This window comes from Oncorhynchus mykiss, chromosome 9 (assembly GCF_057628025.1).
Source record: "Oncorhynchus mykiss isolate SJ-2025 chromosome 9, ASM5762802v1, whole genome shotgun sequence".
NCBI classification, from domain to species: domain Eukaryota; kingdom Metazoa; phylum Chordata; class Actinopteri; order Salmoniformes; family Salmonidae; genus Oncorhynchus; species Oncorhynchus mykiss.
This window is the reverse complement of record NC_143030.1, coordinates 28075841-28093209: the sequence shown is the minus strand read 5'-3', so window position 1 is coordinate 28093209 and position 17369 is coordinate 28075841. Positions and strand designations below refer to the sequence as shown.

Sequence of the window (17369 nt, the reverse complement as noted above, 5' to 3'; positions counted from 1 at the left end):
GCTTTCCTCACCGTCTTAAATAAGCATGCCCCTTTCAAAAAATGTTGAACTAAGAACAGATATAGCCCTTGGTTCACTCCAGACTTGACTGCCCTTGACCAGCACAAAAACATCCTGTGGCGTACTGCACTAGCATCGAATAGTCCCCGCGATATGCAACTTTTCAGTGAAGTCAGGAACCAATATACACAGTCAGTTAGGAAAGGTAAGGCTAGCTTTTTCAAACAGAAAGTTGCATCCTGCAGCACTAATTCCAAAAGGTTTTGGGACACTGTAAAGTCCATGAAGAATAAGAGCACCTCCTCCCAGCTGCCCACTGCACTGAGGCTAGGAAACACTGTCACCAACGATAATCAAGAATTTCAATAAGCATTCCCCTACGGCTGGCCATGCTTTCCACCTGGCTACCACCAACTACGGCCAACAGCTCTGCACCCCCGCAGCAACTGGCCCAAGCCCCCCCACGCTCAAGGTATCTATCATAACCGCCATCGATAAAAGACAGTACTGTGCAGCCATCTTCATCGACCTGGCCAAGGCTTTCGACTCTGTCAATCACAGTATTCTTATCGGCAGACTCAACAGCCTTGGTTCCTCTAATGACTGCCTCGCCTGGTTCACTAACAGAATAATGTGCAAATATTGTACAATTAAATCAAATCAAAATGTATTTGTCACATGTGCCGAATACAACAGGTCTAGCTAGACCTTACAGTAAAATGCTTACTTACAAGCCCTAACCAACAATGCAGTTTAAAAAAATTACGAATAAGAAATAAAAGTAACAAATAATGAAAGAGAAGCAGTAAAATAACAATAGCGAGGCTATATACAGGGGGTACCGGTACAGAGTCAATGTGCCGAGGCACCGGTTAGTTGAGGTAATTGAGGTAATATGTACATGTAGGTAGACTATGCATAGATAATAACAGGAGTAGCAGGAATGCATTAAATGCATTTTAATCCCACTTTGTAACACAACAAAGAGTGGAAAAAGTCAAGTGGTGTGAATACATTCCTAAGACACGATCGAAGTGGTCTGGAATAAACATTCTCTCATTACAGTAGGCCTATTTGAGTTGAGAGGTATAATTTCTGTCTTGGCACTGTTCGTAACATGAGCCTGTGCTGGCTGACTGTCGGGTTCTTGTCCGTCAATGGGCCATGGCACCAGACTCGCCTAGACAGACCATTTCTCCCCAGGGCCAGTTTGAAACAGAACCAGCTGCACAGCTCACCAAGGCTAGCTGAGATCAGCCACAAGGCCCCCTAGTTTCTGCCAGATGGATGATAAGACTGATTCAGGGTCAGCTGTAGCCAGCATTCAGGTGTGTCATTCAGACAGATGGAGAAGACAGTGAGATATAACGTGAGGCCAAAGGATCACTAGGTCCCTCAGGCAAGAATTCTGAATCAGTGTAAGCTAATTGTGTTTATTTTCTGGGTATTACATTTTCATTTTGTTGTTAAGAAGTAGCTGCATTGGGGTGGATACTAAGCCTAACCTTGTGCCTAAGTGGTCGATTGCACTTTAAAGTATAAAAGCTTTTCTAAATTCCAGATATGGGCGATGACATCACAAAGCCTAATACTATAAACCTGCACTTGATATGATAAATACAGTGAAAACAGGATATCCCAAACACGGGCAACGAGAAATGGGAGGAAGTCTAATTTTATGTATTTATGTATTGGTTCTTTGCTATTACTAGAAAGTGGAACAGGCTTGGCCTTATCCTCAAATTCCCCAGTATGGCAGATGACGTTGATGCAATGCATGGTAGTGGAACAACAGTTTAACTATATACTGTCGCCCTCTGGTGGGCTAAAGCATTAATTAGAAAGCAATTAGCAATACATGATTATCTGACCAGGCGCACAACCATCATTTGATTTTACACGGAAAGCAAAAACAATCATTAAAATAGATAACAGCTGATATCTTTTAGATATTAAAATGGTAAATTAATCTCAACACATCACACTCATAAGGGCATATTGGTTGTTATTTCACATCAGGTGGAGTGACCCTAGCAGACCAGTGTTTTGTTTTCAACATGAGTTTACATTAACGTTGTAGTCAGGGATTGAATTGGCATATCCTATAGGAGCTGACCCCAGAACCACTAAGTCTGAGTGCCAGTCTGTTGATGCCATCAGGCCAACTCCCTGTCACACTCATTGTCATGCATACATGTTAGGCTTGACTGACAGCAATGGAGTAGGCACAAACAGATCTGGGACCAGGCTAAGAATCACTAGCTTTTTCATCCTTAACTTAATTAGTTCATTAACCACTAACTCAAGGTGGAGGGGAACTCCGTTCCACTCCTCTAAGTAAACCCAAGGGAACATAGACCACAGGCTGCTGTGTCAGTTTGTCCTCTTTAAGGGTTCAAGGTTTTTAATTACACGACCATGATAACGTGACAGAAAAATGTTTCCTTTCAGATGTAGAGAGAGAGCGAGCAATAGTTTCTCTCTGCAGCAAAACAGTCAACTCATGCAAGTAGGACACGTTACCATGGTTCCCAAAGTGGAAGGGACAGGCTGATGCGCTTAGCAACCAGAACAGAAGAGCAGAGAGAAACTCACTGCGAGGCTTATCCTAACCTCTCATATCGACTTGTGTATACATATCACAGTACATTTATCTATTGACAGAGCTATTGAGAAAAAGTCAGGGCTAGACGCATTGTGTCCACCTGAGTGATGGCCTCTGTATACTTTGAAGTAATCCATCCTCGAAGCTGCAGGACTGGGTTCAAATAGAATTTGTTTTCTTTCAAATACTGTCAGCGATTGATTGAGCCTGCCTGGAGTGCTAAATGGACAGGGTTTGCACTTTGGGGACTATTCCATTGGTTCCATTGCGCCAGACAAGCTCAATCAAGCGAAAGTAAAACAAAACAAATGCTGTTGGAGACAGTACTTAAAATAGTCCATGTAAAACAAAACTTGAATTCTAGCCATCTCTTAAGTCCTTTTTTAGCTGTACAGATCTTCAAACAGCACAGCTGGATAAGGCTTCCTTTTAAGTTGGGACATCAAAGTGTGTTGTTATTACTCTAATATGGCTTTTGAACACAGGTGAGACAAGACTACAGTGAAATCACACAGCTAAACTGGTTGTCTTGTGACAACAATAAATAACTGTGACGGATAATGTTGTTGATTATGATGGATGCCCTGCCCACCACAATCAACTGTTCATTCTGTTTTGACTCCAGATAAATGCAACAGCTTGGGACTGTTGTGGTAGAGTGCACTCAATCAAATTTGTAATTGAATTGAAAATTGTAAAACTGCACTTATCGGGAGTTAGTTGACTGCATTCACAAACTTATCAGGCTCACCGTGACTATCAACCCGACTTACTACGTAGTGGAGAACTAGAAACTGACCAGTTGGTAAGGGGGTATGGACAAGGAAATCCCCATGTTCAGGACTGATACAGCTCTTCACTGCTCATAGAGAAAGCATTATGCATTAGCTGAGGTACATTAGTGAAAGCAATAAAAAGTCTAGTGTTGCAAAATTCCAGTAACATTCACAAAATTCTCAGCTTTTCCAGAAATCCTGGTTGGAAGATTCCTGGAATCAGGAAGGAAGAAGCCGGAAAGCTGGGAGTCTTACAACTGGGAGTTCTGGAAAACCTAGGAATTATGGGAAAGTTACAGACATGATTCAATCCCTTAGAAAGACAGACTAAAACAAGAAAGACAAAACAGGCAGAATTACACACAAACAACACAAACGCTACCGAATGACCTCTCACACAGACACAACAATCAGAACTACACACAAACAAGTCAGAATTACTCTGACACAGATGCCACAAGCTTCCCAGAAGCGCAGAGACAAAGCAGCTACCATGCAAGCACAGGTCGGGGAGGAGGTGGAAGACAAACTAAATGAAAGAGATGTATGTAGTGTTAGGGGAAGTTGGAGAAGAAGAGGCATGGAGTGGTAACTGAATTTGAGATCACAAACGTGTAAAAAGACAGATGATGTGATTCCAGGTCTAACATTTATTAGATCTAATCAAGCACAGATACAGAATTAATTGTCATGATCATCTACAACAGGCATCGACAGAGAGAGAGGATATTTCCAGACAGTGTGACACGCAATTCAACAATGATACCGTTCATTTCAAAAGGACCTCTATCATTTGTTTCATCAAGGACTCTATAATTACCAACATCTTGTGAAGAAACTGGTTCAGTTTTCCTTCTATGTATTACCAGGAAAAAATCTGAGCAAAATTGTTGAATTGCATTGGAGGATGGGATGAAAGTAAATACAGCTTTTCGGTTTAAAAAAAGTACAGGCAGGTAAGAACAATCATGATCATCTTTTTAGAAAACAATTATGCTTTGGTTACGTTTGATCTTGTCTGTAGCTATGTACTGGGTTTAGGACCGTACTCCAATTATACATTCATAATGCCGGCATTGAGCATTTTATTGACATGAAAGGCTGTGACTCATTGAAATCTATTCCAGGTTCTCTATTTGAATCAATCAATCAAACATTTCACACTTGCATGGTAATTGTAGCTCACTACAATTGGTTGCTGTCAAATTATAGTATGTCTATTTTTCATGTATTGTAATGACAACTGTCATGTTGAGTATTACAGCATTACAATATGTAGGCATTATGAAACAAGTTTTTATCCACCTGCATCCTCATATAACCTCTGTGGTACAACAATATGACATTTTAAGATTTACTTTCACCTCAAGTCTCAGTTAAGTTGTAAAACCCATCAGTTCAGTGGTGTGTGAATATAAAGGTCATTCATTTCAAATATATACATCACTATTTACAATTGAGCGGAACTTACTATTGAAAGTGTCCACATAAACAATGCTATCTATGTTCATTAGAAAATATTCAAAGGGGTAAAAATGACTGGGGTACTACTGAGAGAGAATACATTTTCAGTTGTAAATAAAGTGCATTGAAGTCAGTATAAAAGGAGTTGTCGTTGGAGGTCAGGTCACCCTCAGACACACACACAATCACACACTCTCACACACACACAAACACATACACGCACACACACACCAACACACTTATGCATAGTCACACTGGGGAAATACCTGAGCTTGACTGGCCATTCCCACCACCATCATGGAAGGAGTTGGCGCATGGCGAAGGAGGGAGGAAGTTGCCCTCGGGCAGGCTGCCCTCATGGGACAGCAGCGCAGGGGCCAACAAGGTGCTGTTGGGGCTGGTGATGTCTCCCTCGCCCACCAGGGTCAGGTCAGCGTGGGTGTCTTCCTCCAGTGTCCTGAGGGCCGGGCCTCTAGACTCCGAGGGGCGGGGGATGGGTGAGAGGGCGGCGCTGAAGGGGGGGACGGGGAGGCGGGTTGGGGGTAGAAGCGCCCGGCGCCCCGCAGCTGGGTGGGGGTGTCCGTTGGTGCTGCTGAGGGAGGAGTCCAGGCTCTCAGAGCGCAGGCTGGCGTTGAGGGGGCCGCGGGCAGAGGCACCGCCAACCCCGTTCTCCCTGCCAGGCCCCTGGCCTTGTTTGATGGAGGTGGGTGTGGAGCAGGCCATATCTAGGGAGGCAGTGGAGGGGGGGCCTGAGGTTAACCGCAGGAAGTCAGGTAACTCCAGGTCCTCTTTGTTCAGGAGGCCTCTCTGGTCATTTCTCCGGTTGCTCTGTGCCCGGCTCAGGAGCTCAAAGAATTCTAAAGAGAGAGAAAGCAGTAGAGTTACTTCATATACCTTTAACTAGGGTTGTAGGCCGTGGCGGGGAGAACCATGGGGCGGAGCACAATTGGCCCAGCATCGTCCAGGTTAGGGGAGGGTTTGGCCGCCCGGGATGTCCTTGTACCATCGCGCACTAGCGACTCCTGTGGCGGGCCGGGCGCAGTGCACGCTGACACGGTAGCCAGTTGTACGTGTTTTCTCCGACACATTGGTACGGCTGGCTTCCGGGTTAAGTGGGCATTGTGTCAAGAAGCAGCGCGGCTTGGTTGGGTTGTGTTTCGGAGGACGTACAGCTCTCGACCTTCGCCTCTCCCAAGGGAGTTGCAGTGATGAGACACGACTGTAACTACCAATTGGACACCACGAAATTGGGGAGAAAAAAGGGGTATAAAAAAAAAAAGAGGGGAAAAAATATATATATAATAATATGGTTGCAAAATTCAAGTAACTTTCCCCCCAAAAAAATTCCAGAAAGGAAAGTTACCATCATTTTGCAACCCTATCTAAAACCCTCACAAAGAACAAGAAAATAGGTCAAATAAAAAGGGGATTAGATCATTTAACGTGCACAGTACACAGTCCCAAGCTGCACTGACAGATAACCATGAAGGTTGAAGGCTTCTTTTACAGCTGGTGTTAGTGACGCGGCAAAGCAAAGCTCAGAGAAGCAACAGAACGTTAGAAAGAGAGGGGGATTTACCTTCAGCTTCATCTATATTAATCTTTTTCGGCTTTCCCTTTTCCACAGGGAGCGACGGATCTGGTCCGCTTGCCTTTCCTGATGACCTGTCATCTCCCTGCAGACGCAACAATAACAACGCACTCCATTAAGGGGGTGAGGGAGGAGGTTGTGCATGCCCTGTACTAACACCACTACAACACATCCTGGGCAGATTGACTTAAGTGTTCGCACTTGTGCCCTGTTATTAACTATAGGAAACACAAAAAACAACCATAAAACACGAGCGTGTGGTCTCTTTGATGCTTGTTGTTTCTTTTTACGCTTCTTTTATGCTTAGTAAATCAGATGAATGTAATATCCCTAGGAGACAAGGTCGGATCGCAACTACAAAGGTGACCTGGAGGCTGAACGATAAAGTGGGAGGTCAGCCAGGGTTCAAGTCAGCTACAGCCAGCATTTAAGGAAGAAACAACATGACAAAGAGCCAGGAACAAAGTAGAGTAGAGCACTTGAGCAATTATTATGTGACATTAAATTGTTAAGAAGCAGCATAGCAGGGGAGTTACAGCACATTTAGAAATTCAAGGACACTTGAGAAAGTGAAAACAGGAATAAAAGGAGGAGGGTGATGGTGGTCTCCTTACTGTTGCAGAAAGACTCTTGGTGGTCAATGATGGCGGATGTGCTTTCAAGGAGCCTGACTTGGACTTAGAGTCTATAGAGAGTAAAAAACAACAGTGAGGTAAATAGGAGCCAATGAATCATCCCACATGTCCTCCATCACTCTGATATCTTTGTTTATCACTGGAAGTCAGTGGGGACAAAACAGGACATTGATTACAAGAGCTGTTTGAATTCCTGGAAACAGACAGGCTGAAGCACCAGTCCAACATTGGAGGAATTGGATTGGATTTCTCAAGCCACTATCTTGGTGGCTGTTTGGGGGGTTTGAGTGTTTGTGCTGTATAGCCAACTAACGTTTGTTCGTTTGTCATGCCAAATCAATGACCATAGGACTTGGCAAGACAAACAGATCTGGGATCAGGCTAGGTCACTGTAGGCGTTATCTCTGAGATGGAATGTTGGCTTACTTCATTATCTGTCTATCATCTGCGTTTTAGTGCATGTTTTGGTGTTCGGTGTGATGGGCTGTCTTACCTTTCCCTGAGGCAACAGGGTCTGCTCTCTCCAATACCACACGCAAGCCGTCCAGACTGGATATGGGCGCCCCCAGGTCTAGGGGCTCCGTTTCTCCACTCTGTCAAAACACAACACAAAGTTTTAGCAGTCTTCATGCTCATAGGGGGCACATGGCCCCTCAGATTTGTCCTGTTTATATACACGATATATACACAAAAGTATGTGGACACCTGTTCAAATGAGTAGATTCGGCTATTTCAGCCACGCCCATTGCTGACAGGTGTATAAAATCAAGTACACAGCCATGCAATCTCCATAGACAAACATTGTCTGTAGAATGGCCTTACTGAAGAGCTCAGTGACTTTCAACTTGGCATCGTCATAGGACACCACCTTTCCAACAAGTCAGTTCGTCAAATGTATGCCCTGCTAGAGCTGCCCTGGTCAACTGTACGGGCTGTTATTGGGAAGGAGTGACAATGGCTCAGTTGCGAAGTGGTGGCCACAAAACTTCACAGAACTGGATAGTCAAGTGCTGAAGCGCGTAGCGCGTAAAAATCGTCTGTACTCTATTTCAACACTCACTACCGAGTTCCAAACTGCCTCTGGAAGCAACGTCAGCACAATAACTGATCGTCAGGAGCTTCATGAAATGGGTTTCCATGGCCGACCAGCAGCAAACAAGCCTAAGATCACCATGCGCCAATGCCAAGCGTCAGCTGAAGTGGTGTAAAGCTTGCCGCCATTGGACTCTGGAGCAGTGGAAACGCGTTCTCTGAAGTGATGAATCACGCTTCACCATCTGGCAGTCCAACGGACTAATCTGGGTTTGGTGGATGCCAGGAGAATGCTACTTGCCCCAATGCATAGAGCCAACTTTAAAGTTGGAATAATGGTCTGGGGATGTTTTTCATGGTTTGGGCTAGGTCCCTTAGTTCCAGTGAAGGGAAATGTTAATGCTACAGCATACAATGACATTCTAGGCGATTCTATGCTTTCAACAGAGCCCTGACCTCAACCCCATCGGACACCTTTGGGATAAATTGGAATGGCCACTGCGAGCCAGGCCTAATCCCCCAACATCAGTGCCCAACCTCACTAATGCTCTTGTGGCTAAATAGAAGCAAGTCCCGGCAACAATGTTCCAACATCTAGTGGAAAGTCTTCCCAGAAGAGTGGAGGCTGTTCAAACAGCAAAAGGGTGACCAATTCCATATTAATACTAATGAAATTAAATGTCTACATACATTTAGTCATGTAGTGTATATTTTTTTCTCTGTAATACTACTAGCCACTTGGCAAATTTATGGAGTTGACTTTAGCTAGCCCAAATATGTTTGCAATCTCCCAACATCATAACTAGCTACCAAGAAGCCATTTCAGGCTATCAATCAAGTTAGAGTATCTAGCTTGTCTATCTTAGCTGGCATGCCTGCTGGTAAGGTTGGTAGGTTGGCATATTTAGTTTCTTTAAAAAAATAACCACCACGGATAGAGACAGCTGAAGAGGTATGCTTAGCTATGTAGAAAAATATACATATTTTTGACATAGAATTAAGCATAATGATTATGGCTCTAGATTGCAGGAAAAAGCTGCCCACATCCGGACTACCCCCAGCCATCCTCACATACTAGGTGCACGACGTTCCTGTGTTTTAGCATGTTAGTTTGCAAGCATTTTAGCCTATTAGCATGTTTCCATCGATTTCATCACATGACCATGATGCCTTATTGACATGTCAGACAAGCAAGTTGCTACTTTAGCGTATCGTCACAACTTCTGTGTACTATCATTAACTGTGTAAGATATGGATGCCTTCGCTCCATTTAGAATGTGGCTTTCAGCTTACTGTGTAATCAGTAACAAATGTAGGTATAGGCGACATGGGCAGCCGCCCAGGGCGGCACGGGGCGCCCACACAATTTCTTGGGGAATGATGACATTTGTGGTTTTCTATCGCTCATTTACACATCACGTCAATGATATCATGTCACCGTGTGGGACTATGGGTCAATTCACCTTGTCGGAGTGGGCGCCCTGATTCTAGTTTGTGAGCTAGGCAGGCTACTGCCTGGGAAGGTCTCCCACTCAGAAGTACGAGATGGGGAGGGGGCAGGTTGACCTCAGGTCTCCCCACTGGAAGCCCGAGGTAGGGGGAGCGGGGGAATCTATCAAATAGCACACCTCTAACGTTGTACAGTACTAATGCAATTAGTAAAATCAGTCACACTACGAAAAGCTACCAAATAAGTTAGTTTCACAGACATATTGTTGCATTTTTTCTGGTTTGTGCAAAATCATTAAGAATAATATAAAACCAGTCTGCCCAACACCAAGGTGAATTGGTTTAGTCTTGACTCTTGGTTGACAGTGTTGGGGGATGGGTAATGTAGTCTCGACTCTTAGTTGACAGTGTTGGGGGATGGGTAATGTATTGATTCTCGAGTGTCAAATCAACACAAATTTGTTTGTGTCTTTGTTACTTCTTTTTGATATTTATGAGTCTTATTTTTGTATATATATATTTGTATATATTTTTATATTTATATAGTTTGAAATGTTATGATTATTTGTGTACTTCCAAATGTCTGAATAAAAATGACAGTTAGTGCAGAATAGTTTTTTTTTTTTTTAAATAAACCAACTAACTGGCAAGGATTTGGAAGAGAAGGGAGTCCTTCTACTCCCCTTCACCCTGCATGTTTTAGGAGTGTCGTCATTCATAATTATAGCCCTCTCTCTTTCTTCAGAGGCCGTTTGAGTCAGAATGAGCCAACTACCCAGCAACATTTAAAGAGGATGCGGTTCCTTCCCTCTTCCAAGCCAATGAGACTCCACCCAGTGACATTGTCATCTTTTACATGCTCTACAGAAGATTGGTTGGACACACAGCTGCAAACAGAAAATATTGAGGCGACCCAGCCAGTCACCGACATACTATTTTGGCCACCAGATCCTTGAGGTGGAGGCCGTATTTCGCCACGACGGGACGCAGGACTTCGGTGACGGGTTTGGTGGGTTTGGCCTTCAAACCTACGGAGCGATTAATGGGCACCAGGTCCAACCTAAAAATAGAGGGAAAATAAATATGCAGATACTTTCTGTAACACCATCATGTGATTTTCTTCAGATTCTACTGGGAGGAATGCAGGTGCAAAGAGTTATTTTAAAGTTCACATTGTTGAATAAAAAGGGGGGAATGGGAGAGAGAAAGAGAGAGAGATGTGGAGACAAAGATGTAGGGAGGTAGAGATGCATATTTTACCTGAATAGAGTGCGTTTTTCCATTCTGAGGTTCCGTGCACTGAGGGTCATGCAGTCTTGGTCCAGCACCAAAGGCTAAAAAGAATAAAAACAACATGAAAACCTACTTACGAAGCCATGAAGCGATGCCTTACTAAAACAATAATGTATGGCATTAAGCAGACGCTTTTATCCAAAGTGACTTACAATCATGTAAGTCACATGGTGTATTAAGTGGAACTAACCACTTAATACATCAATGGATCTGCACTATTTCACTCCAAATTGGCTTTTCTTAAAGTATGGGTCGCGACCCACCTGTTAATGCGGTGTGTCAGAGAAAATTTATAATTATTTCATTAATTACTGGAATTGATTTGGCCAAGTGCATCTGCGCTCTCTGTTCAGTGTGGTCTCTGCTCAGTTTGGCAGCTGCGCAAGTTTACCAGATCTTTTTCTGCAGTTTCTTGAAGATCACTCAGTGACCCACAAGCTGCAGTGCTGTCGTTCAAGCCACTGACTTGTTATTCCCACTCGCCATCATTCACCCCTGTCATGAAATGGACTCATGCTAGCCACAAGTTCTGACTGAGCTCAATCGTCATGAAACGCATATACAGCTATGAGTTTCTCTGTCTTTCATACAAACTTATAACAAGGAGTCCCCACAATGTGTTTTGTGTGTGGAAGTGCGTAGTAATGAGTCTCTCATAATGAACAAATTAATAAAACGACACATTCTGACCAAACATCCACAGCAGGATGGTAAACCCAGGGAGTTCTTTCAGAACAGGGCTTAATGCTTCAGGAAATAGTGCTTCAATGTGGAAAAGTAAGTCAACTAGCAAGGCATTGTAGTCATTTTATAACAGGTGATGATAAGCAGAAATAAGGGAGTACTCTCTCTCATGGTAGTAGATGTGAGTTTCTCTTTCAAACAATCCCCTGGCCTTGTAACGTTTCACAGCTAATAGCTAACGTTAGCCAAAGCAAGCTAGCTGCTGATAGTGCAACCCTAGTAATAATACAGATAAAGATGAAACATTATCAGGCCTACTGTACATTTGACTGTAGAAATGATTGTTGAAAACAAGTCTAGGCTTAAACTGTTGCTGTTAAAATACAATTAATCATTTTTATTCTGAACTGGAATAAACTGATTGAAGCAAGATGCCTTTTGAGGCAAACACTCACACATTTCTGGGTTGCTCATCAACAGCAGGAAGCGGTCAACTGCCTGACTGAGAAAGGAGTAGATGTTCTAGTCCAGTTTGGCACCACATACCTATGCGAGTCAGGTTTCTCAACTCTGACATACTTAAAAAACATGTACAGAAAGAGTTTCAAGGCTGAGCATGACCTCAGTGTTGTACTGTCAAAAACAGAGCCCAGAATAGACATGCTTGTTGAAAACTTCAACCAGCCACACACCTCTCTGTGTTTTCTGGTCTACATCTGTGTGATGTGATCAATCAGTTTATTCCAGTTCAGAATAAAAAATATGTATTGTATTTTAACAGCAACAGTTCCAGCCTAGACTTTCTTTCAACAATAATTTCAACAGTAAGATGTACAGTAGGCCTGATCATTTTTCTTCTGTACTGTTACTTACGGCTGCACTATCAAAGCCTGTGTGTGTGTTCTGTTATTCATCTGTGTGATGTGATCAGTCAGTTTATTCCAATTCAGAATTGAAATGATTTATTGTATTTTAACCGCAACAGTTCCAACCTAGAAAGATACGTAAGAGTTTTTAATGGGGGAAAATAAACATTAATATATTTTTAAATGGATATTTAAATTCATTGTTATTTGTTTTTGTCTATATTGCATTTGTTTTAGGCATAAGGGCAATGAAATGTACTGATATTTATATATAGTTGCATATTTTCCTAAGCTTGGGTCCCAGGAAAAACACAGAATTTCTAATTTGGGTCCCAGGCTGAAAAAGTTTCAGAACCCCTGCTCTACATCCACATTGAGATGCACAGTAAGGGAAACAGTAACTGTGCTGGGAACCATCGTGAGTTTGACTCACCTTCTCTCCTCCCACCAGGAAGAGGTCTACGGCAGCCATGTTGATGCGGAGGCTCTGACAGAGGTCCCGGAGAACCTCCCTGATGGTGGCCCCCGGCCGCAGGGTCACAGAGGAACACGAGCCGTCCGGCAGGGTCATGCTGCAGATCTTGGAGCACTCCCTTACCCTCTCCCACACCGGCACCGAGTGACGATTGTCCCCCTGCATGGGAATACCATGACAAACCATAGTCAGAGATGATAGAACTCAACGGAAGCAAGAGAAAATACCAAGAGCTAAAACTGCAACCACAACAGTGTCTCTATGTTTTGTATGTAGTGTTTGATGTTCGACCTGCCTGCAAACCAAATTTCCCTGTGGGATAATAAAAACAAAATTGAACGTCTGAACCTTGAAATGAAACCCCTTCAACTCATGTAACATACAGTATAACACCTGTAACCAGCCAGACAAAGGTATACCCAAATCCCTTGTCAAGCAGAATTTCTGCAAACATGCCACAAAACTAACAGAGTCAGGATCTGTGTAACTGATGCTCCTACTACAGAACTATCTTGGTTCCGTGTTGCCATGGTGACCTGGCCTGGCCTTGCAGCCGGATCTTACCTCGGTTTTGCCCGTTGAACAGGAAGTGGCCAGCTCCAGACTAGCACCCGAGGACAAGGAACCCTGTGATTCCCTCCGACCGTTGCTGCCCCAGGAATCTACCCAACAGAGGAAGGACAGTGAGGCCACAGTTAGGATACAACTCATTCCACAATTAATATCCATGCATCATCACACCACAACTACACATAAAACTCACTGACTTCTAAACTTGAAAAATTGTTAATCATCAGGTATCTGATGGAAGGGCCACAGGAGGAATGTATATGGTTGCGGTCACTGACAAGGGTGGAGAGCTTTAGATTAGTGAGGAATGGGGGCTGAGGTCGAGTCAGGTCACATTAATAAGGATATGGCAGACATACGCCCCCTTTGGAGAGATTGGGTACCCCTAGTAAACTGGAAAAAAAATCTGTCAAAAATTGCTAATATATGCAAATAAAAATTATTATTGGATAGAAAACACTCTAAAGATTCTAAAACCGTTGGAATTATGTCTGTAAGTATAGCAGAACTCACAGGGCAGGCATTCTTCCAAACTAGTTTTTGTGGCCATGAAAGTTGGAGCAACTTTGACGTCATGGCCCCCACCCTGCCCAACCAGTTATGATTCTGGGGACACTTTCTATCTCTTCCGCTAGATGTCCTCTTTCAGTAGAGCTTTGAATCGTTCAAATCCCGCGAGAATTGACCCTATGGGAGTGAAATTAGTGCGTGCCACGAGAGAATAGGCTGTGCGTATGGGCGCGAATTGGTCCCAGCCATTCCTTTGTTCCAGCACTCAGGAGAAGGGCAGACGATGGCCGATTGAATTGAAGTTTGTTTTGCGTGTCTAAAACATCATAAAGCTTGCTTCTGCACTTAGTTTGACCTGTTTAGTCGACATATAATATGTAATTTTGAAGTTTTGATGCGCAACTTTTCCGGACCAGAGGACGTTTTGGGTGCATTTCAGCTGATGTTATTAGCAGTAGCTAATACAAAGACGCAAGACTTGAAACCAAACGATGTATTGGGTAAGTATGAAGCCTTCCAGAACATTCTGAACGAAGACCATCGAAGGTAAGGGAATATTTATGCTTAAATCTGTGTTTCTGTTGACTCCAACATTACGTAGAAATGTAGCTTGGAACTGAGCGCTGTCTCAGCATATGGAATAGTGTGCGATTTCTGTAACGTTAAAAATAAATCTAACACAGCGGTTGCATAAAGAAGCAGTGTATCTTTCTAACTATATGTAGAACATGTATATTTAGTCAAAGTTTATGATGTCTATTTACGTTATCTTGCCGCGCTACATAGATTTCCTGCGGGCATTTTTGAGTAATTTCTGAACGTGAACTCACTGTAAATGGACATTTATGGATATAAATGGCATATTATTGAAAAAAAAAAATATGTACTGTGTAACATGTCATATTACTGTCATCTGATGAAGATTTTCAAAAGGTTAGTGAGCGATTTATTTTTTAATCCTGCGTTTGTTGATTGCTTGTTTTGGCTATTCAAATGAGCTGTGTCTGGTGGTGGTTTTACATATATATGTGCTATGTTTTCGCCGTAAAACATTTTAGAAATCTGACTTGCTGGCTAGATGAACAAGGTGTTTATCTTTCATTTGAGCTATTGGACTTGTTAATGTGTGGAGGTTAAATATTTTTAAGAATATTTTTGCGTTCCATGCGCCACCGTTTCAGCTGAACGTGGGAGGGTTGATTCCCAATTGGGAACCAGTATCGTAGACAGGTTAAGGGAGAAGGAACAGTTTATTACCAACATCACTTAACTTCCTGCCTATCAATAACAAATGTAAAGCACACAATGCAGTGCTGTGTATTGCCCGACCAAAGACCTACCACCATAATGCATGACAGAAAGCTTTATGTCAATATTGAAATCCTACACAAGAAGTTTCCTCAGGTATTTGAATTGAATACATAGGATTAACTCCTTATGACTTATTCTATGACTGAGAGTTGCTCACCAATGTTGATTTCTCCAATGTCCTTTTTCTTGGGTCCCTTCCCAAAGCTCCGGTTCCGGGACCAAGAGAAGAAGATGCCCCGTTTCTTATGCTCATCGTGCTCGTCTCCGGGTTCCTCGGTCAGTGACCTCCCTGACTTCTGATTCCTGGCCTCCTATTGTACAACAAAACAACCAGTTCAAACAACCTGTGTAACACCTGGGTTGATACATGAGTGCATACCGTAGAAAGCCATTTGCCATGGAAAATATCTAGCAGCAGAGTTTCTTATTGGACAAGTTAATGTAGTGCCTCCTTGTTTTGGTCCGTTTTCTTCCGTTTGGTACCCTGTGAATACGACCCTGATGTTTTGAAGACTAACAAACTAACAAACACATATACTGGCTACAACACAAAATGTGCATCTCACAGGCGAGTTCCACAATCACCCAAAGTGGTTACTAAGACAATACCAGATGCCCTTTTGGCTGTTATGGTTACTATGGTAAGGGTACCTTATTCGGTGTGGAGTGGCCGGAGCTGGCACTGTGCTTGGAGGGAGCGGGGCTACAGGGGATCTGGTAAGGGTCGGGTAATGGTCGTCCCTCCACCTCGGCCAGCATGCACTCCTGGTACAGGCCAGACTTGAGGAACCGGGAGTAGCTGTCAAACTTCATCAGGTTGAAGATCTACAGAAAAAAATAGGGAGAGAAAATGATCTTGTCTTGTGAAGGGTCACAAATGGTTATGACAGGTGTTATGACATATGATTCGGTCACGTTTGTAACATTGTACAGACCTAAAACAACATTGTAAAGGCCTGGGAGTGTGTGTGTGGGGGGGGGGGGGGGGGTGTATGCTAGTTTGTGTTTGGTCCTGAAGCACAATAGCCCTTTTGGAAACAGGCAGATGGTTGGAAAAAACGACACTGGGCATAAAACATTTTGTACTGGAGTAAAGCAGTAAAAGAACATTCACACATAGCACTGAATCATAACAATGCTCCAGCAGCGCAGCCCTGCAGTTGACACTGTGCTGCTCCTAGCTGTGTGTGTGTGTGTGTGTGTGTTCTTGGTTTTACTATCTTTGTGGGGACCGTAAAACAAGGAAAATTCAGACAAGTGGGAACATTTTGCTGGCCCACTCAAGGAAAAGGGCTATTTTAGGCTTGGATTAGGAGTTAATGTTAGGGTATAACATATAGTAGGCAGTTGGTCCCTTCACCTGTAACTGCTGAGCCTTGAACATGTTTGGACATGGGGAGGTGAGGACGTCATCAGCCAGGTGGGCCTGACTGTCGATGTTGACCGGCGTGGTAGCCTTACTGGACAGGAAGCTGTTGTAAATCTCCCCCGCCCTCTGGGATAACTGGGGAGGAGAGGAAGAGGTTTTATAAACACACACAACCATGACATAACCCAGTGATATAAAGGGGAATGGTTTTTAACTTTAAGCCATGATCCGCCCTCACAACGGAGGGATTTTTCTATCCAGTCCATGACATCTAAAACCTATATGGACTTCTGAACTGGACTAGATAGGGAAGTATAGTTTGGTCTTGGTGTTGAGTAAGGGGAATAAGCTTACCTGCTTTTTGTCTGTTGCAGGTACCTGACTGAAGTATTCACAGGCCTGCCAGAACAAGATATTCTCCTCACTGAATTCCTTTTTGAGGAATTCCTGCGGAGACACAAGCCACAGCTTTATCACACTTACAATAGCCTGGTAAATGTTCTGGTTGTGTTGGTTGGCTATATAGTTAACTATTGCTTCTATTCCACAGAAGATAATGTTTTCATGTCTAATTAGCTTCGTATTTGATTTAATCCAACAGAATGGAAAATCAGAGAGTTAACTGTAACATTTCATAACATGCAAACTAAAACTCAATTTCCCAGTTGATTAGCTGTAAAGCGTACTGCTAATTCTATCCCACAGAACACGTTTGGATGCCTGAGGTAGATTGATTTCA

General features: G+C 43.2%; 1 protein-coding gene across 7 annotated transcripts in view; it reads right to left on the bottom strand.

Annotated features, from left to right (window-relative positions):
* The window catches only part of LOC110531788 (regulator of G protein signaling 12), a 78360-nt gene that overhangs the window by 16403 nt on the left and 44588 nt on the right, over positions 1–17369 (bottom strand). For 4 of the 7 annotated variants that reach the window (XM_036987657.2, XM_036987656.2, XM_036987655.2 and 1 more), the window contains 12 exons: positions 16985–17077; positions 16622–16765; positions 15913–16086; positions 15419–15572; positions 13435–13532; positions 12829–13029; positions 10813–10886; positions 10486–10612; positions 7565–7664; positions 7051–7121; positions 6425–6521; positions 5112–5702 (listed from right to left, as the gene is read on the bottom strand). In XM_036987657.2, the coding sequence (XP_036843552.2) occupies positions 5112–5702; positions 6425–6521; positions 7051–7121; positions 7565–7664; positions 10486–10612; positions 10813–10886; positions 12829–13029; positions 13435–13532; positions 15419–15572; positions 15913–16086; positions 16622–16765; positions 16985–17077 (1924 nt within the window). Of the gene's footprint in view, positions 1–4011; positions 5703–6424; positions 6522–7050; positions 7122–7564; positions 7665–10485; positions 10613–10812; positions 10887–12828; positions 13030–13434; positions 13533–15418; positions 15573–15912; positions 16087–16621; positions 16766–16984; positions 17078–17369 lie in introns of those variants that run through there. The other 3 variants (XM_090183908.1, XM_090183907.1, XM_090183910.1) reach the window with 2 other exon arrangements.